Source organism: Manihot esculenta, chromosome 9 (genome assembly GCF_001659605.2).
Source record: "Manihot esculenta cultivar AM560-2 chromosome 9, M.esculenta_v8, whole genome shotgun sequence".
Classification (NCBI taxonomy): Eukaryota; Viridiplantae; Streptophyta; class Magnoliopsida; order Malpighiales; family Euphorbiaceae; genus Manihot; species Manihot esculenta.
In genome coordinates, this window is record NC_035169.2 from 2,893,312 (window position 1) to 2,917,107 (window position 23,796).

The 23,796-nt window shown below is 29.3% G+C and overlaps 2 protein-coding genes across 2 annotated transcripts; one reads left to right on the forward strand and one right to left on the reverse strand.

The window, feature by feature from the left end:
* Positions 1–9,441: 9,441 nt before the first annotated feature.
* LOC122724560 (sulfite oxidase-like) lies at positions 9,442–12,289 on the reverse strand. Its single transcript, XM_043959849.1, has 7 exons — positions 12,269–12,289; positions 11,922–12,004; positions 11,392–11,524; positions 10,623–10,760; positions 10,404–10,499; positions 9,791–9,901; positions 9,442–9,570 (listed from the first exon to the last, which is right to left on the reverse strand). Exons 1-7 carry the CDS (start codon positions 12,287–12,289, stop codon positions 9,457–9,459), a joined length of 696 nt encoding a protein of 231 aa, XP_043815784.1. The 3' UTR covers positions 9,442–9,456.
* A 3,717-nt stretch (positions 12,290–16,006) lies between these two features.
* On the forward strand, positions 16,007–21,934 carry LOC122724561 (pentatricopeptide repeat-containing protein At1g62670, mitochondrial-like). Its single transcript, XM_043959850.1, has 3 exons — positions 16,007–17,410; positions 18,690–20,883; positions 20,986–21,934. Exons 1-2 carry the CDS (start codon positions 16,108–16,110, stop codon positions 20,792–20,794), a joined length of 3,408 nt encoding a protein of 1,135 aa, XP_043815785.1. The 5' UTR covers positions 16,007–16,107; the 3' UTR covers positions 20,795–20,883; positions 20,986–21,934.
* The last annotated feature ends 1,862 nt before the right edge of the window (positions 21,935–23,796 follow it).

Genomic DNA, 23,796 nt, shown 5'->3' on the forward strand with positions numbered 1-23,796 from the left:
TTATACACCAATTAAAGAAAGAAATAGTAGTTTTCATTCAAGAATGTATATCAGTTGTTGTTTACTTTACAAAATTGAAGAAAGTATGGGATAAACTTGGTGTTTTAAAGCATCATTAAAGAGTAGGTTGAATATGAGTTTGTTTTTAGTATAATTCTATGTTCAGCCTCCTCATTCTTAAAAGAAAAGTTAGGAAGTTAGAAAGTTGGGAGTGGAGGAAAGAGTTTCATATAGATTTTGTGACTTTTGGAAAGCTTTTGGGCATGTTAGAGATACTTGCTGATTGGTTTAGAAATTATAAGCAAAAGAAGAGGATGAAAATCAGACATACGCAGCCGCTGAGACAAGCAACTGCAATTGGTCTGTTTTTCAAGTTTTATTTTTTCTATTTATGCATTGATTTTTATTTCTTATGAGAATTGCTGGCAAAATAATATTGTATTGTAGGATGCTTTATGAACGGTAGATGTTAAAAGTATAAAATAAAAACTAGTTTATTAATTGCTGATAAGCCTATTTAAAAATATCAATTTACCAATAAGCAAATTAATTTCTTAATTCACTTTCTACACAATTGCACTCACATATATATATATATATATATATATTTATTCGTTTGACACCAAATCCTTGAAATAAAGATAATATAAAAAATATTACACTAAGAAATATAGTTTAATAATATAAAATAAGGACTAATTTAGGGTACATTCAATATCACTTCATGATTTTTGTTTTTTATTTTCTCAAAAATTGATTATATAAAAATAAGTATAAATTTTTATATAATGGTAAGAAATAATATAATTTGTTAAAATATTATTTTATAAATGGTTATACATAAAAATATTATTTTATAAATGGTTATATATAAAAATAGTATAAATAATTTTATAAATGGTTATACATAAAAATATTAATAAATTATGTTTACACCATATATGATATTATAACAAAAAATTATTATTTGATTATTGGTAATATAGAAAAATTTATTAGTTAGTCTATTTTGAAAAAATAGATTTAAAGTTTTCAAAAATTTTAAAAAGTCTACTTACTAGTCCGTTATGTTAATTTTAGCTTTTAAGTATTTTAAAAATAAAAATTACTATTTAGTTTATGTAATATAAGAAAGTTCACTAATTAATTTATTAATTTTAAAAAATATATTAAAACATTTCTCAAATTTTAAAAAATCTACTTATTAATTTCTCCATCAATTTTATCTATTAAATTTTTACAAAAAAAAAATTTAAATGTCTTCAAGGAAAGAACTAATTAGGAAATATTTTTATAAAAATAAGAAACCAACTAATTAGTAAATATTTTTATAAAAATAAAAAATCAACTAATAAATTTTCTTTTCTACGGACACTAAATAGTAAAATAATAATAAAATATGTAATAGGTAAAATTAATGAAATGATTAATTAATATATTTTTAATACTTTAAGGATGTTTAATGTATTTTTCAAAATAAAGAAACTAATTAATGTATTTTTTTATATTATAGAGAATAAATAGTAAATTTTACTTATAAACAAGTCTAAAATGTCTTTGATATGGATAGACTAATTAATAGGCATTTTTACAAAACTAAAGAACTAACTAATGAATTTTTAATATTATATGGATTAAATAGTAAAATATTTAATAATTAATTAGTATATTTTTTAAAATTTAATTTTTTTTTTAAATCGAGAAATTAATTAATAAGTTTTTGTATATCACAAGAAATTAGGATTTATAAATAGTAGAGTGCAAATTCCTCTAATTGCCCCACCGGTTTTGAATGAGAGTTGATAGCATGGTGAGTTAGATTTTAAATTCCATCTCTAAGAATCTAGTGGAAGTTGGTGGAAGTTTTTTGTATGCATATAGTGCAAAGGATTTATGGGAGGAAATTAGAAGAAAGATTTAAGCGACTTATATACCAATTAAAGAAAGAATTAAGTAGTTTCAGTCAAGGATCTATATTAGTTGTTGTTTTCTTTACAAAATTGAAGAAACTATTGGATGAACTTGGTGTTTCAAAGCATCATTTAATTATTTGTGAATGTGGTGCTTTTGAAGTATAGCTTGAGAGAGAGAGAGAGAATTAATGAGTTGTAAAGCTATTGTAAAGAGTTTAAGATAGATTATGTGGCATTTGTAAAGCTTTTGGGCACATAGATACCCTGGTTGGTTTAAAAATTATAAGCAAAAGAAGATTGGTTTTAACAATGAAAATCATATTTATGAAATCACTGAGGACCTTCGGAACTCACATCAGTTGTAGAGTGTGCGTGTATAGGATTTAGATGAAATTAAGGACTTTGTCAAATATATTTTTGATTCTAGGTCGGTTAGGTGAAATGGATTTCTCTGCAAAGAAGGTAACTTTATATATAACACTTGATTAGAGTAAAATTTTGTATTATATTAAAATCAAATTATAAATAAAATAATTAACGATAAATGTTATATATACTAAAAATATTATTAGTATCTTTTAAATTATAAATGTCTAAATATAATTTATTATCACCAAATGTAATTTATTATTGAAAATTAATAATTTTAAATAAAATAAAAATATATTATATTAATTTTGCAATGGTTATTGTATTAGGATAATTTTTTTTTTAACTTATGATTTATATATAATTGGGCTATAATAATTTTTTTTTTAATATATGTTATTGATAATTTCATTGAATATCAGATATCAGCAAATAAATAAATAAAATTTAAATATTTCATTTATAATAATAAAATCAACTAAAATAATGTATTTTCTTAATTTAATTTTATTACAATCTTTCTAAATGACTTTAAATAAATATTTTCATATAATAATGTGATATTTTGATAATAAGAGATTAAATTTAATTTGTTATTTAAAATAATAATAATAATAATAATAATAATTATTATTATTATTATTATTATTATATTATATAAAACACATCATCATCTGTCCAAAGAGGGTGAGTTAGAGCAAGGTTAGAAAACATCCATTTATAAAGGGTTAAATTTAGTTGTGCAAAATTAGGGTGGAGTTTTTGAAACTAGAGGAACACATATTTTTTGGAGGGCAAACTCAAAGCAGCAATATAGTGACTCATCTAATTTTGAGAAAAAAAGATATTTGAACGTCAATCAGACTAAGAGTCATATTAGAGGTTTTTATATCCTATTTTTTATTAGATTCATAGGAGAAGGAGAAACAGGTTTTTATACTCTATTTCTGATTAGATTCATAGGAGAAGGAGAAACAGTTTGGCTTTGGGAGATTGTTTGTTCAGAGATTCCATAAGCAACTAGTTACAAGATTTTGCTCAAGCTTTTATCAAATTGCTAGTTTTAGAACTGCTTATAAAAAATCAAATATAAAAAAAAACGCTTCTGGTTAGTAATCACATAGCATTTTCTCTATGCTACAAAATCTCAGTATCATACAATACATCCTTAAAAGAATATACTACTTTAATGATTTAAGCGAGATAGAGAGGCAAAATGCTAAAAGGAAAAGCTATGGTGAAGGAAGTATATGTCTATAAAGATATATACTTACGGTTAACTTTTTCATATTCAATTTAATTCTCTAGTTATAAACATGATAAATCAAAAAAATTTGATTTAATTATTCAAAATTTAAAATTTTGAATATAAATATAAATTATTGTAAATGTTTGGAATATTTATCCAATCATGATAAGTGGATTAAAATAAATTTTGATCAAAATTAATTAAGACTAATGGCTAAAATTGAGGTAAATGTGAAAAGATCGATTTTATTGTCTAAAATTTTAAGTTTAGAATATAAATGCAAAAATTCGTACATTTTTTAATTTTTTTGTAACATAATCAAATAGAGAGTGTATACACCGGTAATCAACTAAGTTTTTATGAAACCTCGAATAATTCATAAATAACTATTTTCTTATATTTTAGAATATATTTTATAAGATTATATTGAAATTATAAATTAAATGAGATATAAATCATATTATTGCAACTATATAATATAACTAACTAAAATCATTATATATATATATATATATATATATATATATATATATGGAATTAATTTTTAGTATGATTTTGGTTACGATTTGATTTTTTAGTAAAGAACTAAAATTAAAATTAAATAACTAAATTTTTTGTTTGATTCTTACAATATATATATATATATATTTTAGATTTTGATACGGTTTATAACCCTAAAAGCCATGTATAATCCTAGTAGAAGGTGACAGATGATAGTAGAGGTCTTGTAATTCTCTTAGGATGGATGTCGAAGTAAAAAAAAAATAATTTATTTAAATTTAATAAATATAAATTATGTATAGGTGAATAGGATCGTACTCGGAGAATTAACAATAAAAATCTCTAATGAAAGAGACAATAAAAATAAAGTGAGATTTTATCAAAGAATGAAATTAAAGTCAAATGAAGATAATTAAAAAAATAATAATTAAGTGAAATTCTAATAATAAACTTGAGAAAAAATTAATGTAAATTTATTTTAATTAAAAAATAAATTGAATCAAAAAGATCTTTATTTATTCCAATAAATTGAATTTAGTAATGGGAGATGCTCTTCACAACAATCTTTGTTTAGATATAAATTAATTAGAAAATATTGGCTAATTAATTTTAACTAACAAACAATTCAAAAAAGTTTATTGGGTTTAATATATTAATTGTCTTAAAAATTAGAGAGATTCAATTTTAATAAATAAATTAAACCACAGCGGATTAGGCTAATTGTTATATATAATTGAATAACAAAAGTAATTACAGACTCAAACATTCAAACTAACAATATATTATCTAACTATAATTTGAACAAGTTCTATTCATCAATCAATAAAGTAATAATAATAATAATAACTGAAATTGCATAATAATAATTAAGTTTAGATCTCACAATTCTTGAAAAAAAAATAAAATTCTGATCTATTTCCAATTAAAATAAGAGAAATCAGTCGCTCATAGCTGCTCTTGAACACTAGAAATAATGAAAAGTTTTGGCCAAAAGCAAAGGATATTTGTTCTTACAACAAAAAGAGAATCCTAGAGAACTACCCAAGATTATCTTCCTAAAAAGTTAAAATCATAGTATCTTAGTAAAATAGCTTTCTAATTTATTTCCCAGCGAGAGAGAATGTTTCCTAATTTTTTTTAACGAGAATCATATGATTTAGGGTTAAATCAAAAGTTTTTTAGATCTTCCGTCAATTACGTCTTTATTGCTATTTAGAGTCTTGCCCAAGGCTCTGGACAAGTCTATTCAGCCACTATACACAATCAGTTTCTTTTTCTTTGAACTTGACTTATTTTTATTATCATTTGCATTTATGTATAAAATCCATAAAAATTATTCAAAATAAATAGTATTTAAATCTCATTTAATTAAATATTAATTAAAATATATGTTGACTATGTGTATCATCATCCAGTCACTAAAGTTTCGGTCACTAAGTGCATAAAGAAGCTTGGAGCTAAAATGATTGACAGTTAAAAAACTCCATTTTATCAGCTTTGAAATGTCACTAGGATCTAGCATTTTTAATGACAAGGACGTCAGAAAACAAGAGAAATTGTTCAGTCTATTGCCAAAACTTGGTTTCCCTTTCATTCCTTAAAGAGTTTTCAAAAGCATAATTGATCGGTATAAAAAAAAAAAAAAAAAAGGTAAAAGGCCCATTTTAGTCCTTTAATTATTGGCAATAGTCATTTAAGACCTTAAAGACTTTTAAGTCCAATCGAACCCCTCAACTTTCAATTTTGATTTAGTAACTCTAAATTTAATAGTGTTAATTAACAGAATCAAATAAATAAGTAAAATAAGCTTTTAAATGAATCAAATATTAATTTTATATTTTAAGAAATTAAAATAAAACTAAATAAATCATTTATAAAAAATGAATACATAAAATCTAACCCCATTTCATTGCATCCTCATCTCTATCTTCATCACCAACAAATCCAAATCCCATCCAACCTCATCTCCACTTCCATCATCCTTTACTTACCCACTCAATCTCATAACAATATTACTCAACATCTTTCCTCTTGCATCTCTAGCATCTTTCCTCTTAATTCAGCTAACACAAATGGCTTAAAAGTGCTCTTGCTTCCTTTATATGCCACCGTCAATATACCCTCCAAACTCAAGAACTACTTTCATGTTAGTTGAAAATACTAATGATACTATGGTCATGATGTTGAGTGGGTTTGTGAATTTATGTTTGATGACGCTGTGAATCTTTCTTCCTTAACAGTTCATGAAAGTGAAATGATAAATATAGTGAAACGATAAGTATCAACTTCTAAGATGAATGGCATAAAAACATGACTCTCCATAGTCATCGCTAATTAAGAAAACAAGTTTAGATTTTTTAGGTTTTGAAGATAAGAGGTTGCTGCAGTTTTGGAGATAATATTCTTGATTTTTCAATTTTAAAAATTTTAAAATATTTTAATGGATAAATATTTAATAGAGTTATGTTGCAATTATTGATTTGGATTTAATTTGCTTAAAATTATAATATGTAGGATAATTAGGCCAATATTAAAGTTAAGAGGCTTGATTCACTACTAAAAAACAGTGATTTAGCGACCAAAATTTTGATCGCTAAAAGGCAGAATTTGGTCGCTATTATGAAATAGCGACCATTTAGCGACCAAAATGAAATGGTCGGTGTTTGGCCCGTCGCTAAATTTTTGGCGACAATATGGAAATTGGTCGCTAAAATAGCGACCAATCAGCAACCATTTTTTGGTCGCTAATTTGGTGTCATGGCAAATTTTGTATTAGAAATATTAGTCGCTGTTTGGTCGCTAAATTTTGGTCGCTAAATGGTCGCTATTTTGGTCGCTAATTTGATCGCTATTTCGTTGTTATTTGATCGCCTCAAGGAAGAGCATTTGGTCGCTATGTGGAAGTAAATTGGTCATCAAATTTTGGTCGCTAAATGGTCGCTGTTTTTGTCGCTAATTTGGTCGCTATTTGATCGCCTCAGGGAAAAGCATTTGGTCGTTATGTGGAAGTACATTGGTCGTTAAATTTTGGTCGCGAAATGGTCGCTGTTTTTGTCGTTAATTTGGTCGCTATTTAGTCGCTATTTGATCGCATCAGATAAGAGCAATTAGTCGCTATTTCGTCGCAAATTAATAATAAAATTAAAAAAATATTTATTATTTAATTTGTTTTTGTAGCTGATTAGTCACTAATAAATGCATTTAAATCTGATTCATATCATTTTTTCAATAAATTCATAAACCTGCTATAATATCAATATTTACACACATTCCAATACATAAAACATCAAAGACAATATATACACATAAACTTCATTTCATAATTCTGCAATCTAAAAGTTCAAAACATTACTATAGTTCAACACTAAGAAACTTAAAATATCTCAAAATATATAATGAATCCAAATAGTATCAAATTCATATCATAAAATATATTATTTAAGTACGTGAGAAATGACATTATGCTAATCCATATGTGAATCAACAAGGGATCTATGAGCTGGAGGAATATTAGACGATGATGGCATCAATGAGGAAGACTGCTGTCCCATCTTCGCTGTCTGTAGTTCATCACGCATTTTAGCTATCAGCTATTTTGGTATTCTACAAGTTTTTGCAAACTATTATACTTCTTTTCAAACTTTGCTTCAATTTCCTTCTTCCATTCTGGTGATTGGGATGATGGAACATTTGTTGATGTTCCCCCAGTTCCTGTTTGAGAGAAGGCAGAAGAGGCAGCACTACCTAAACCATAAACTCGACTTCCTTGCCATCCTCCTGCTGCAGTAATGAACAATTGATCCTCAGTAATGAACAATTGATCCTCAACAATTGATCCTAAACCATAAACTCGACTTCTTTGCCATCCTCCTGCTGCAGTAATGAACAATTGTTCCTCCATCTCCTTCCACATGATCTGATCCTACATACTGGCTTGAATGTTGTTCTTTTAGCTTCAGATAATTTTTCTAGAAAATCACAGAATAACAGTTCAATTTGAATACTAAAGTAAGAAAAAAGGCTAACACCTACAAGATATGACAATTATAATACCTGCAAGATATCACATTTACAATACTTGCAAGATATCATAATAGAAAAATCAATCACAAAACTGAGAATCATAACAATTTCCTTGTGAGAGTCACCTAGATATCAGAATCATACTTGCAACTGAAGATCAATCACACAACTCAAAATCAATCAACAACTCAAAATCAATCACACAACTGAGAATCATAAACAATTTTCTTGTGAGAATCACCTACATATCAGAATCATACTTGCAACTGAAAATCAATCACACAACTCAAAATCAATCAACAACTCAAAATCAATCTCACAACTCAAAATCAATATTGTAGAGAGTTATGAAATATAATATAATAAAAAATATAATATAAAAAATTTATTATAATAAAAAATATAATATAAAAAATTTAATTATTATATAAAAAATATAATATAAATAAAATTATTAAATTAACATTATATAAAAATAATATATTAATTAATTAATATAATTATAATATTTTAATAATAAAAAATTAAATCATGACCTCACCTCTTACAAATAAAATAAAAAAATAAATAATGAAAAAAATAAATAATAGCTTAGAGTGGCGCAATGTATTTATTTTTTTAATTATTAATATATTACAATAAAATAATTATATTATATTAATTTAATAATACTTGTGATTAAATAGTATTAGTAATTTTTTAATCACATAATAATATTGTTTTATAACTCTACGAGAATACTGGAAACTTCAATTAGTAAATAAAAACAAGTGAGAGAAAATTATTACCTTCTAAGTCTTAAGGAAGGAATGCAATATTAGGAGTAAAGAATTCCAAACTTTGGCCAAGAAATGTATGCAACCTTCAAGATGAGATTTAAGAGATTAGTGAATTTATATTTGGAGAATCATCGAAGAACTAATAACTAAGAAATAAAATAGATCAATTATGGAATTTTTTTAGGCTCAAATAATGACTCTTTGTGCATTTCATAAGCTAGAGAATAACACCAATATAAGGCATCATAGTATAAAAGAAACAGAAAAAGAAGAGTTGCAAACTCACGTTTTCCTTTGATTAGTGAAGAACCAGGTAGGGAATTCTGCCTAACTTTCAAGCATGATGCCAATTCCCGGAGTTTTGATTTGATTTCTTTCCTGATTTCAGCAGTTCCATCTCTTTGGAAAGGAATCTGTTCTGTCTGAGGCTCCCAATAATAAGATTTCAACCAATGAATTGCCAAATAACTTGTATTCATCGAGAGGAAGATACTTTATCATCCAGTATCCTCTCTCCTCTTTTTTGGTTGGGGGGGGGGGGGGGTTGAGGAGGTGGTTTTCATTTCTGTAATAAACTCTCCCTTTTATCCAAAGAAACAAATGAAAAATCTTTGCAGCAACATCAAGCATATACCCGGACAGGGAAATCCATTTGTGGCCTCCTGGTAGACCAATTGATGTTATCCCAATTCACTGATGGGGGAAACATTTTGTAGTCTTTTTGCATAAAGAAGCCCTAAAGACAATGATGTAAAATACAGCGACATGATATCATGGATTGAAAAAGAGTGGAGAGAGGAGAAAAGGAAAAAAGAAGTGAAGTTAATTTAAGATATAGTGTAGTTATTTTCACAGCACAGATCACTCTATCCATGCCCTGGGACATGCAGCCGTTAAGCTGTGGAAAGAAGCCACAACTAAAAAATAAAAATAAAAAATAGAGTGTTCTTCTTTACCTGACATTCTTCTGCAATTATGTTAATGGAATCCAACCATTTGACAGAACGTGCACCTATAACACCAGGAACAACCACTCGCAGCGGATAACCATGATCTCTCTTTAGAGGCTTTGGCATGATAACAAGGAAATGAACTGATGTCAGAATAATTCATGATAAAATTATTTCACTGGAAAAAAAAGTTTACCAAACAGAATAATAAAGATTAAGTACATTAACAAATTATGATCTCAAGGTTAAAAATTAAAAAAAAAAAAAAAAACAATAAAAATGTCTTTATTGACCTGTGATACTGTTCACATGGAAATGACTCAATACTGCTCTAAAAAGCCTTTTCTGGGAAGTGAGGAAAAAAAAAAAAAAAAACCGGCTGATAAGAACCTATACACTGCAGTTTAACATGTAACCAACTAGGCATTGCAGATGCATGGTGTCTGAAATTACTATTAATATGATAGGACCAAGTATTACTTTTCCCCTCTCTTTAATCAATTTCTAAAGTATGTACAATGGAAACATCATTATGACCGCAATGAGACCAATACATTTAGAGATATTGAATAAATTAAATTAGAATAACATTCCATTCAGTGATGGACAGTTTCCTGACCTCCCCATTCATCTCATAAGCAAGTAAAACATCAGCTTCAGGACTCGTAGCATGATTCAGCCGTATTGATGCCTTGTAAGGGCCCCCATTCTCCTCCTACATTTTTATAATCACATAACACATAAAGGAGATTATGTAACAATCATCAACTGAAACACAAAGATTAGCAAGAAAAATATAAAAGCTTTAAAAGGTGCTTCAAAGGGCCAGTTTTAATACCTTACACTTATCAATGCTCACAAATTCAACATGTTTTCCACCTGATTTTGTGGTACTTGTCCACTTGGCTATCCCAACAAGTTCAAGAACATCTGCCAATTTGGCACCACCCCAGACAGCTGAAAGACAATACCTACATCAGAGATACTGTAAACTAATTTCCATAAAATTATGGTCCCTCAAGGACACAAAATGTGAATATTATGGTACATGGAACCAGAGTAATACTAAACAAAATATGCTCAGGTGAACGTCATGCAGAGAAATATGAAACTCAATCTGATCAGGCGAATGTCTTTTGCTGCAGTGCAGACAATCAAAATTAAAAGAGTTGCTTATTTAGACAGAGAGAGGACAAGGAAAAATGCACCATTTGAAACAAAGTTAACCCCACGACTAATTTGCTTTCCATATGGAAAGATTAGGAAAAAGGAGGAAAAACAGAGGATACCAAATAATCCCAAAATCTCCTCTTGCTCTCACCATTTCAATCTCTTTAATTTGGGAAAAAAAAAAAGAAAAGAAAAATGCACAACATTTGTGACAAAGTTACTTATTCACCCTTGAGAATCAAACAACAAGCGTGCTGAATTAACATGGCTACATTTTACATACATTGTGATTAATGCATTAACCGCACTAACATCCGTTTCAAACCCAAATCTAATCACATGACAATGAATTTCTCTTCCTCTTACGAAATCATGTGCCCCACCACAGCTCCTCAAAACACAAGGGAAAGTATATATATATCAGGCTTTATGCAAACCCACAACATCCTGTGATACAAACACAAAGCCTCATCTAAATTCCAATTTCTTTTTGGAACCTGATCTTTGGCATTTGAGAATTTCTTTTTGGTACCTGTTCCAGGACTTGTTTGGGCTGGTTTGCTTTTGAGCCTGAATGGTATGACATGAACAATGTGAATTTTGCACAAAGTGAGGCTCAGTTTGTCTCTCTATTTGTTCACTATCTTTCAAATGTGAAGCAGACACGTACTTGATCAAAAGTACCAGTCACAGAAAAGAAGCAAGCAATGTTTTTTAAGGTTGCAAGAGAATCTAACCGCTCACTTAGTTCAGCTACGAAAAAGCAAAGACAAGTTTCACAGATCTATATAGGACTAGTCACTTAAACCTCCTTCACCTGAAAATTCCCAAAATTGCATCCTAAGCTAAAACCCCACCGAACAAACAAAGAGGAGAAAATAAGAAATGAATCACACAATTAAAAAAGCTTGAGTTTAATTATTGACTCATTATTGACTTAAACTAATTATTGACTTAAACCAATCACCAGAACCCATTCCTGATATCAGCTGAGTTTAACCAATTTATCATGAACCTGATAGCATTATCAATACAACCAACATTAGCATTCTGCACAAGTTCCCAAAGCTAAAATGTTTTTACAGACTAATAAGCGCATAAATTATATTGTTAAGCAATTTTTCTTTCCTTTTCTGATCTATCAAAAAGATGCTGAGCAATAAAATTTTTAACCAAATGAACCACAAATCATAAATAATAAAATAATTGGAAAGAGATTACAATTTCTATCAGAAGCAACTCAATTGCAGAGCTGAAAATTTTAATATCAGCATATAATTAGACTTCAACCAATTGAAAATGGAAAATAACTACCGATTTGTGAAATACAGCCATCTTTGACCATTCCATTCTCTTACACCAATCCCAATTCTACCTTTTTCCCTCAAACAACAAAAGAGAAATTCTCTCTCTCTCAAAAAAAAAAAAAAAACAAAAAAAACAAAACAAAACAAAAGGGTACTCCAGAAGAAATTCGCTCTATCAAATAATGAAATATAGAACACGTCAAAAGCAATTGAACTGCAATACCCAGAAGAAAAATTTTGCATATCAAACAAGAAACTGTATTTCAATACTAAATTCCTTATATTGCAGACCAATCAGATAGATTGAAACTACTTCACTAATCATTACAGCACCCAGATCTTCCCAATATCTCTTACTAAAATCAGACTACTGAGTCCAACAATGAAGTGAAGAACACGTAAAATTTAGAAATCCACTCAATTATATCAAGGGGACCAAAAAAGAAAACGAAAGAAGAAGAAAAGAAAATCTGGGTAAGTAAGACATACCAGAGAAAGAGTAGCAAAAGGTCGAGTAGGATCTTTTCAAGAAATGGGCACTCAAAATCGTGGAAAAACAAAAGGTGTCGACAACAGTAGTTGAAGTAAGGAAAAGAAAAGCCTGAAAAAAACAAATAAACGAAAAGAATAAAAGAGGAGAAACTGAGGAGAAGCCATAAACAGATAATAGAGGAGAAACTGAACAAAGCGAAGACAGAGACAAAAACTGAGCAAACCTGAAGAGAGTTCCAGTCAAAGGAAATGTCGCCGACGCCGATTGGGGAGAGGCAAGGGTTGTCTCCAGTGAAGTGGGGGAAGAGAGGCGTTGACTGGAAATTATGGGAAGGGAATCGGGGGAGAGAGGTGCCGACGGAGAGAGGGAAGTGTGACTCTAGCAAAATGGAAAAATAAATGAGGGGATTAGGGTTAGTTTTGTTAGAATAGCTAATTAGGGATTAGGGATTAAGAATTAGGGATTAGGGTTAGTTTTGTTAGGGATTAGGGATTAAAGATTAGGAATTAGGGATTAGAGATTAAAATTAGGGATTAGGGTTAGGGATTAGGAATTAGAGATTAGGGATTAGGGATTAGGAATTAGAGATTAGGGTTAATTTTATTATGAATTAGGGATTAATTAAGAATTAGGGTTAGGGATTACAAATTAGGGATTAGGAATTAGGGTTAATTTTATTAGGGATTAGGGATTAATTAGATATTAGGGATTAGAGATTATGATTAGGAATTAGGTTAGAGTAGCTATGTAAACGGATCGAGTATTTTCGAGTATCCGATCCGACCGAACTCTAATAGGACGGATTTGGGTAGTTATAATTGGGTTTGGATAGTTATAATTGGGTTTGAATTTTAAAAATAATATCCGTTGTGGATTCGGATCGGATTCGGGTTTTATGTACAGCCACTATCCGAATCCATTTATATAAATAATTAATCTAATATAAAAAAATATATTTTATAATAATATTTATAAATTTTTTTATATTTTTTTATTTAAAAATTTAAATTTAAATATTCTTTAGAAATATTATATTTTTTAAATGAAAATTATTAATGAAAAATATTTTTTATATAAATTATTAATTAAAGTATATAAGATTAAACGGGTTCGAGTTTTATTCGGATAATAATAATCGGGTTTGGGACGGATTCGGATAGTTTAAATTAATTTTTAATCGGGTTCGAAACAGGTTCAGATATTACTAATATAAATTAATTCCATTGGCCAATAATAATTAAGCGGCTAAAATGAGCCTTTTGTCTAAAAAAAATTAGGCAGGTTTGTTCTCTTAGAATAGGAGCAAGTATTCGGAGGAGGAATTACGATTTATTCCTCCAGCAATTATGAATGGATAGAAGATTATAAAATTCAAAGCCACAGATGCGTAGAGTGAATATGTGAGATAGAGAAATCGATTGATTAGGAGTGTATTTGAAATGAATCATTGAGTTCAAGGAATTGAGAGTTTCGGTATGAACAAATAGAAGAGGTGTAGTCTAAATTCTATTTTTTTTATGAAAGATAATATTTACTAGTTTAACTTTTAATTTGAGGAGATTAACTGGAGGAGAGTAAGATATCATTTATATAAAAAAAACCCTTAATTTTGATGCAATGGAAGTTAATGTTGAGAATTGACTTGAAATCAATCCAAAAAATATATATAAGTACAACTCCTAGGATTGCCTTGGAAATTCTAGAATGTAGAGATGCTGAGTAGAATAGGTAGCACGATGAGAAACTGTGAAGAGGGGTATAGAGGGTTATGCAAGAATATTAGTAAAAATGGACTTGTTAAGGGGGTGTTCCTTGAAGAATAGCCATCAATTCTCTCAACATGTGATTTATAAATGGAGATTTGCTAGATGCTACGAGTGTAGAAACTTGGACATCATGAATCTTAGTGTAAGAAAAGCCACAAGAGATAAATCTGACAACTTAAGAATAAAAAAATGGATGATAATAAGGGTGACAATGTTGAAGAGGTGGTAATGGTGGCAGAGAATATAAATGAAGGACAATGAAAGAGGAGAGGTAGGAAGCGGGAAAGGAAGGGAGAAAATATACAGTGGCACATGAAAAAAATCATTAATTATATAATATTATAACATGGAGATTGAAGAGCATTTTTGTTTCTATAGAGTTTAGGCGAATTGATTTAAAAAGTTGTTTGCCTATATTTATATTTTAATTTTAATTTATTAATTTTTATATTTTAATGTAATTTTAATTAATCTGTCAATTTAAAAATTTCCCACATATCACTTATATTATTATTTTTTATATAAATTAATGATTAAATTATTAAAAAATTTAATGTTTATATCATTTTATATTTTAATTTTAATTTTTAAATTTTAATTTAATTAATTTAATATTAATATTTGAATGTGATTTTAATTAATTTTAAATAATTAAAATATAAAAATTCAAATAAAATGTCAAAAATAATATTTTATTATTTTTTAAATATAAATTAATTTTATATATAAAAATAATATTAACTCATACGTAATTATAATTAAATAATGTATTTAATTTCAAATATAATAATAATTCATCTGTTAAATATAAATAAATTTTATTTTACATCTATAATTATAAAGATTTTATAATAAATTTATTATTTTTAATTATTTTGTGTATATTATTATTTTAAATTAAATAATATATTTACAATAAATAATTTATAATTATAACTGTAAAATAAAATTTATCACTATTAAAGATGTGAAATATTTATTTAATAATTAAATTATTTATTTTAATTAATTAAAATTACTCTAAATATAAATTATGGATTAATTTATCTAAAATTTAAATATTTAGATTAAAATATAAATAATATAAATGTTAAATTTTTTTCGGTTAATTCAATTGATCAATTAGAAAAATAATTATAATAATAGATCTGACTAGACAATTAAATTTAAAAATTTATGATGGAATAAAATTATACTAAAATTATAGAGATTAAATCAATTAAATTAAAATTAAAAAATTAAAATTAAAATATAAATAAGTAAACCTTGGATATTTTTAATCAATTAACCTATAGCTTATTTTATAATATTAGATTAGATCGAAATTAAAAGTAAAGATTTAATTAGGTTTATATATAAAATATTATTATTATAAAATGATAAATTTAATTTGTTATTAAATAATATTTTTAAATTAATAAAAAATCACAAAATGTGGCGCATATAAACAATTCCCAATTTCCTTTTGTTATCCTTACCACTTTACCAGCAGGCAGAGAGAGAGAGAGCCTTCCTTTCCGGATTCTCTATTTCCTTTCCTCATTCCCAATCTTCGATCCTTCCCTAAAAACAACTGACGAGAGATCGATGATGATGAAGATGCCTTGGAGAAGGAAGAGCAGGAGCTTCTATCTTCAGCTACAAGGGGCAATTGGTACCATTCAATCTCCATTCCTATTCTTATTTACCAATTATTGCCATTCTTCTACTTCCACACTTGAAGATGCACGCTTCTTGACAAATAATTTCAAATCTGCTTCTTTTACCCACCTTGATGATGCCATTGCTTCCTTCAATCATGTAATTCATAAGCATCCTCTGCCTTCTAGGTTTCCATTTAATAGATTCTTATCTGCCCTTGTGAAAATGAAACAATACCACACTGTCCTTTCCATGTCCAAAACAATTGAATTGCTAGGAATCTCACACGATGTTTATTCTCTTAGCATTTTAATTAATTGCTTCTGCCACTTACACCTTGTGGATTTTGGCTTCTCTGTTTTTGGTAAGATGCTCAAATTTGGATTGGAGCCTAACGTTGTGACATTTACTACCTTAATTAATGGGCTTTGTACGGAGAGTAAAATCGATAAAGCAGTAGAATTTTTCGATGATATGGTTGCATGTGGTTGTCAACCTGATGTTTATACTTACAATACCATAATAAACGGATTGTGTAAATTTGGGAAGACAAATGTGGCAATTGGGCTACTAAAGGGAATGGCTGATAGAGGTTGTGAGCCAGATGTTGTGACATACAATGCAATCATTGACACCCTTTGCAAAGATGAGCTAGTTGGTGAGGCTTTAGAGCTCTTCTCTCAAATGAGGAATAAGGGCATTTCACCAAGTATCATCACTTACACTAGTTTAATTCATGGTGTTTGCAAATTAGGCCAAAAGAACCAAGCTTTGGCCTTGATGAATGAAATGGTGGAGCAGAACATATCACCTAATGTTTATACCTTCAGTGTATTGATTGACGCTCTTTGTAAGGATGGAATGGTTTCAGAGGCTCAAAATACTTTCAATGTAATGATTCAAAGAGGTGTAGAGCCTAATGTGGTTACCTACAATTCCTTAATCGATGGTCTTTGCATTTCAGACCAATTGAAGGAAGCTTTGGCCTTGTTGAAAGGAATGATGGGGAGGAACATATCCCCTGATGTTTTTACCTTCAATATATTGATTGACACTCTTTGTAAGAAAGGACTAGTTTCAATTGCACAGAATGTAATCAAAATAATGATTCAAAGAGGTGTGGAACCTAATGTTGTCACTTATAATTCATTGATGGATGGATATTGTCTGTGCAAGCAAATTGATAAGGCTAGAAAGGTATTTGATCTTATGGTGACCAATGAAATAGCTGACATTTTTAATTCCATTGGCCAATAATAATTAAGCGGCTAAAATGAGCCTTTTGTCTAAAAAAAATTAGGCAGGTTTGTTCTCTTAGAATAGGAGCAAGTATTCGGAGGAGGAATTACGATTTATTCCTCCAGCAATTATGAATGGATAGAAGATTATAAAATTCAAAGCCACAGATGCGTAGAGTGAATATGTGAGATAGAGAAATCGATTGATTAGGAGTGTATTTGAAATGAATCATTGAGTTCAAGGAATTGAGAGTTTCGGTATGAACAAATAGAAGAGGTGTAGTCTAAATTCTATTTTTTTTATGAAAGATAATATTTACTAGTTTAACTTTTAATTTGAGGAGATTAACTGGAGGAGAGTAAGATATCATTTATATAAAAAAAACCCTTAATTTTGATGCAATGGAAGTTAATGTTGAGAATTGACTTGAAATCAATCCAAAAAATATATATAAGTACAACTCCTAGGATTGCCTTGGAAATTCTAGAATGTAGAGATGCTGAGTAGAATAGGTAGCACGATGAGAAACTGTGAAGAGGGGTATAGAGGGTTATGCAAGAATATTAGTAAAAATGGACTTGTTAAGGGGGTGTTCCTTGAAGAATAGCCATCAATTCTCTCAACATGTGATTTATAAATGGAGATTTGCTAGATGCTACGAGTGTAGAAACTTGGACATCATGAATCTTAGTGTAAGAAAAGCCACAAGAGATAAATCTGACAACTTAAGAATAAAAAAATGGATGATAATAAGGGTGACAATGTTGAAGAGGTGGTAATGGTGGCAGAGAATATAAATGAAGGACAATGAAAGAGGAGAGGTAGGAACCGGAAAAGGAAGGGAGAAAATATACAGTGGCACATGAAAAAAATCATTAATTATATAATATTATAACATGGAGATTGAAGAGCATGGATTTAAATTGTCAAAACTACATTTGCATGGATTTAATAATTCTATGGTTATTTTATTTTATTATTATTTAAAATTTAAAACTTCCTACTTAAAAGATCATCAAAATATGAATATTTTTAATATTATACATAGAAATAATTTATATATTATTAAATTTAAGTTAATATTATTAATAAATAAATAAATAACAAATAAAAGTTAAAATGCAAAATACATTTAGTGAGTTTAACATTTCAAAATTTTATTATTTTGAAATAATTTAATTTGTTATTAAATAATATTTTTATATGAAAAATTAATAAAAAAAAATTACAAAATGTGGCGCATATAAACAATTCCCAATTTCCTTTTGTTATCCTTACCACTTTACCAGCTGGCAGAGAGCCTTCCTTTTCCGATTCTCTATTTCCTTTCCTCATTCCCAATCTCCGATCCATCCTCAAAACAACTGACGAGAGATCGATGATGATGAAGATGCCTTGGAGGAGAAAGAGCAGGAGCTTCTATCTTCAGCTACAAGGGGCAATTGGTACCATTCAATCTCCATTCCTATTCTTATTTACCAATTATTGCCATTCTTCTACTTCCACACTTGAAGATGCACGCTTCTTGACAAATAACTTCAAATCTGCTTCTTTTACCCGCCTTGATGATGCCATTGCTTCCTTCAATCATGTAATTCATATGCATCCTCTGCCTTCTAGGGTTCCATTTAATAGATTCTTATCTGCCCTTGTGAAAATGAAACAATATCACACTGTCCTTTCCATGTCCAAAACAATTGAATTGCTAGGAATCTCTCACGATGTTTATTCTCTTAGCATCTTAATTAATTGCTTCTGCCATTTACACCTTGTGGATTTTGGTTTCTCTGTTTTTGGTAAGATGCTCAAATTTGGATTGGAGCCTGACGTTGTGACATTTACTACCTTAATTAATGGGCTTTGTATAGAGTGTAAAATGGACAAAGCAGTGGAATTTTTTTATGATATGGTTGCTGGAGGTTATCAACCTAATGTTTATACTTTCAATGTGATAGCAAACGGATTGTGTAAATTTGGGAAAACAAATGAGGCTATTGGGCTACTAAAGGGAATGGCTGATAGAGGTTGTGAGCCAGATGTTGTGACATACAGTGCAATCATTGATGCCCTTTGCAAAGATGAGCTAGTTGGTAAGGCTTTAGAGCTCTTCTCTCAAATGAGGAATAAGGGCATTTCACCTGATGTCATCACTTACACTGGTTTAATTCACGGTGTTTGCAAATTAGGCCAAAAGAACCAAGCTTTGGCCTTGATGAATGAAATGGTGGAGCAGAACATATCACCTGATGTTTATACCTTCAATGTATTGATTGACGCTCTTTGTAAGGATGGAATGGTTTCAGAGGCTCAAAATACATTCAATATAATGATTCAAAGAGGTGTAGAGCCTAATGTGGTCACCTACACTTCTTTAATTGATGGTCTTTGCATTTCAGACCAATTCAAGGAAGCTTTGGCCTTGTTGAAAGAAATGGTGGGGAGGAACATATCCCCTAATGTTTTTACCTTCAATATATTGATCGACAATATTTGTAAGAAAGGACTGGTTTCAAATGCACAGATTATAATCAAAATAATGATTCAAAGAGGTGTGGAACCTGATGTTGTCACTTATAATTTATTGATGGATGGATATTGTCTGTGCAAGCAAATTGATAAGGCTAGAAAGGTATTTGATCTTATGGTGACCAATGAAATAGCTGACATTTTTAGCTACAACATTTTGATCAATGGATATTGTAAGTGCAAAATGATAGATGATGCAAAGGAACTTTTTGATGAAATGTCTCATAAAGGTTTAGTTCCTGATGTTGTTACTTATTCTACTCTTATAGAGGGTATGTTTCAAGCAGGGAGGCCCCAAACTGCACAAGAGCTCTTTAAGAATCTGTGCTCTCATGGTCAACAGCCAAATATAGTAACTTTCTCAATTATGATTGATGGCTTGTGTAGACAGGGGAATCTCGATGAGGCACTCACACTATTGAAAGAAATGGAGAAAAGTCAGTTGAAGCCTAATTTTGTAATCTATAGCAGTCTGATCAATGGTATGTGCAAAGTTGGGAAGATTAATGATGCCAAGGAACTTTTTTCTAGTCTTTTTGAAATGGGTTTACAACCTGATGTTTATGTATATAGTGCAATTATGAAAGGACTCTGCCAACAAGGATTAATGGATGACGCGTATAAGGTATTTAAAGACATGGAAAAGGTAGGATGTTTACCAAATAATTGCTGTTATAATATCATCATTCAAGGGTTTCTCAAGCATGAGGATTTACCAAAAGCATCAGAACTAATCAACGAAATGGTTGATAAGGGGTTCTCTGCTGATGCTGCTACCACAGAATTGGTAGTACATTTATCGCTGAATAATGATCTCATTCTAAGCAAACTACGAAATCGTTCTAAGGCTTCTAATGGGGTGCAATGAGGGATTAGCAAATTAAAGTTGTTATATCTTGACCGTTCAAGGGTGTCTTGGAGAGAAACTTGGTAATTTGCCTTCTTCAAATGTAGTAGGTATGTAATTTAACTAACTTCTTCAAATTTCATTTTTAATTTCAGTCAGCTATGATTCTCTTCCACAAAATGAAAATTTCTAACACCGTAAATTACCTGCAGTGGAAACCATGATATGTGTGTTCCTTTCGCTTGAACTGAGACATGGACTAGATCTCTTTGGATATAAGGTTGTTGATGACTGGAGGTCATAGATTTCTAATGATCAAGTTGCTGGTAAACCCACCATCTTCCTTACAATTTTTTTTGGGCTGCTACTACAGCCTAAACTCGAGAGCTCAGTCCTAAGAATGAGTTGAGAACTAAAACTAATTGATTCCATGCTACAATGCTTAAGAATCTTTATCTATTTTACTTTTGTGCTCAATGACCTTTTAAAATGCTATCAATTTTCTTGTAGCTACTTGCTAGGATATGATTACAACTTCACCTTTCTAAACATAAAGGTATAAGCAATTCGTTTTTGCTTGATTATTATATTTTTAATAATAATGAAAATAGTGATTATAAACAAGTGGAGCTTTAATGGAGAATTGATTTAGCAACTAGACTACCCTATAAATGCAGGGTGCAGGATATGCAGCCCCATAATACAAGTGTAGTGGTTGAGAAATCTACCATTTTTCTTTATCGGTTTCTTGGTTGACAGAAATCTAGCAATTATAGTTGTTGAGATTGTTGAATCATGTGATAGTAAATTAGTTACAATGGCTGTATATTAAGGAAAAATACTTAGGAAATCATCTCTGTATGATATATCTTTATGATATAATAATAATACAATCAAGTATGATCATTTTGTCAATATGGTATATAACAAATATATTTTAGACCACCTATTGAGTTATTTATATGGTGCATTTTGTGATACGTTTGTATGGTGTTATGAAGGGGAAACACATTGTTTCTTACTGTTTGAGAAAAGTTAGGCAAGAAAAGTTGCTTTGGTTGTTTCTTTTCTCCTTTCAGCTGTACATTAAGCGAGATTTTGTGTTTAGCACATTGTAAACTTTGTAATATACTCAATAAAATTTTCTTTGAGCTTTTGTTTGGACATGGTATTTTTCTTTTTGCTTGCTGGTAATTGTTGAAGTTTTTTTATTCTGCATCCATGGCAAATGGAAGTGTTAGTTTTATCAGAGAAGATAAGGTCTGACAGGGTACATATTGAGAGGTAGGAAACCAATTGCAAAATGATTCAGATCCTTTGAGTCTTCAAAACACAGATAATCCAGGTATGATCTTTATATCTGCACCTTTAAATGGACTAAATTATTTGCGTTGGAGTATATCTATGACACTTGCTTTAAGAGCAAAGCCAAGTTAGGATTTGTAAATCGATGTGTGCAAATTCCTCCTGTTGGCTCCACTGGTTTTGAGAAGTGGATGAGAATTGATAGCATGATGAGTTAGATTTTGAATTCCATCTCTAAGGATCTAGTGGAAGTTTTTTGTATGCATATAGTGCAAAGGATTTATGGGAGGAAATTAGAAGAAAGATTAAAGGACCTATGTTAGTTGGTGTTTTCTTTACAAAATTGAAGAAACTATGGGATAAACTTGGTGTTTGAAAGCATCATCTAACTATTTGTGAATGTGGTGCTTTTGAAGTATAGCTTGAGAGAGAGAATTAATGAGTTGTAAAGCTTTTGTAAAGATTTCAGGTAGATTATGTGGCATTTGTAAAGCTTTTGGGCACATAGATACCCTGTTGGTTTAAAAATTATAAGCAAAAGAAGATTGGCTTTAACAATGAAAATCATACTTATGGAACCACTGAGGACCTTCGGAACTCACATTAGTTGTAGAGTGTGCGTGTATAGGATTTAGATGAAACTAAGGACTTTGTCAAATATATTTTTGATACTGTATAAACACAATTATAATTTATTCCGATCTTCCTAGATGACTTTGATTAAATATTTTCATATAATAATGTGATATTATGATAATAAGAGACCAAATTTAATTTGCTATTTAAAATGATAATAATAATAATTGTTATTTTTATATTATATATAAAAATATTAAAAAATATAAAAAAATAATAGTAAAATATTGTTTAGTCTTTGAAGTATACTAAAATCTCCACTTTAGTCCATGTATTTTGAATGTTCAGCCCTACAGATTATGTGAAAGTCAATATAATGAGAAACTTTAATACCTAGATTACTTATGGTAATCGGAGAGAGAAGTAAAAGCTCTCTAAAGAGAGTGGATTAGAGCAATGTCAGAAAACATTCATTTATAAAGTGTTAAATAATGTTTTCTAAAGTGTTAAATTTGGTTGCACAAAAATAGGGTGGAGGTTTTGGAACTAGAGGAACACATATATTTTGGAGGGTAAACTCAAAGTGGCAATACGGTGATTCAGGGGAGATATCTGAAGGTCAATCAGACTAAGAGTCTGGTTAGATTCGTAGGAGGAGAGACAGTTTGGCTTCGGGAGGTTGTTTGTTTAGAGATTACATGGACAACTAGGGTTTTTCTGTCGCTTTTGTCAAATTATTAGTTTTAGTAATCACATATATTTTTTCTATCGCTAATAGTCATTTAAAACTTTAAAGACTTTTAGGTTTAATTGAGCTCTCAACTTTCAATTTGAGTCTAATAACTCTAAATTTAACGGTGTTAATTAACAAAGTCAAATAAATAAGTAAATAAGTAAAGTAAGTTTTTAAGGAATAAAAATTAATTTTATATTTAAAGTAATTAAAATAAAACTAATAAATCATTTATAAAAAGTGAATATATAAAATCTAACCCTGTTTCATTCTATCCTCATCTGTTACTTCATTATCCACAAATCCATATCTCATTTAACCTCATTTTCTCTACCACTATGGTTTACTTACCCACCCAATCTCAAAGCATTATTAGTCAGTATCTTTCTTCTTGCATCTCTAGCATCTC

What these genes read in the sequence shown, in the direction of transcription:
- LOC122724560 (XM_043959849.1), bottom strand. Translation starts at nt 12,289, where the DNA reads ATGGCTGTATTTCACAAATCG. An exon ending in TGGCTGTATTTCACAAATCG is followed by an intron (nt 12,005 to 12,268) that starts GTAGTTATTTTC and finishes GAACTTGTGCAG; the next exon opens with AATGCTAATGTTGGTTGTAT. An exon ending in TGAGCATTGATAAGTGTAAG is followed by an intron (nt 10,500 to 10,622) that starts GTATTAAAACTG and finishes ATAAAAATGTAG; the next exon opens with GAGGAGAATGGGGGCCCTTA.
- LOC122724561 (XM_043959850.1), top strand. Translation starts at nt 16,108, where the DNA reads ATGATGATGAAGATGCCTTGGAGAAGGAAGAGCAGGAGCTTCTATCTT. An exon ending in TGACATTTTTAATTCCATTG is followed by an intron (nt 17,411 to 18,689) that starts GCCAATAATAAT and finishes CCACTTTACCAG; the next exon opens with CTGGCAGAGAGCCTTCCTTT.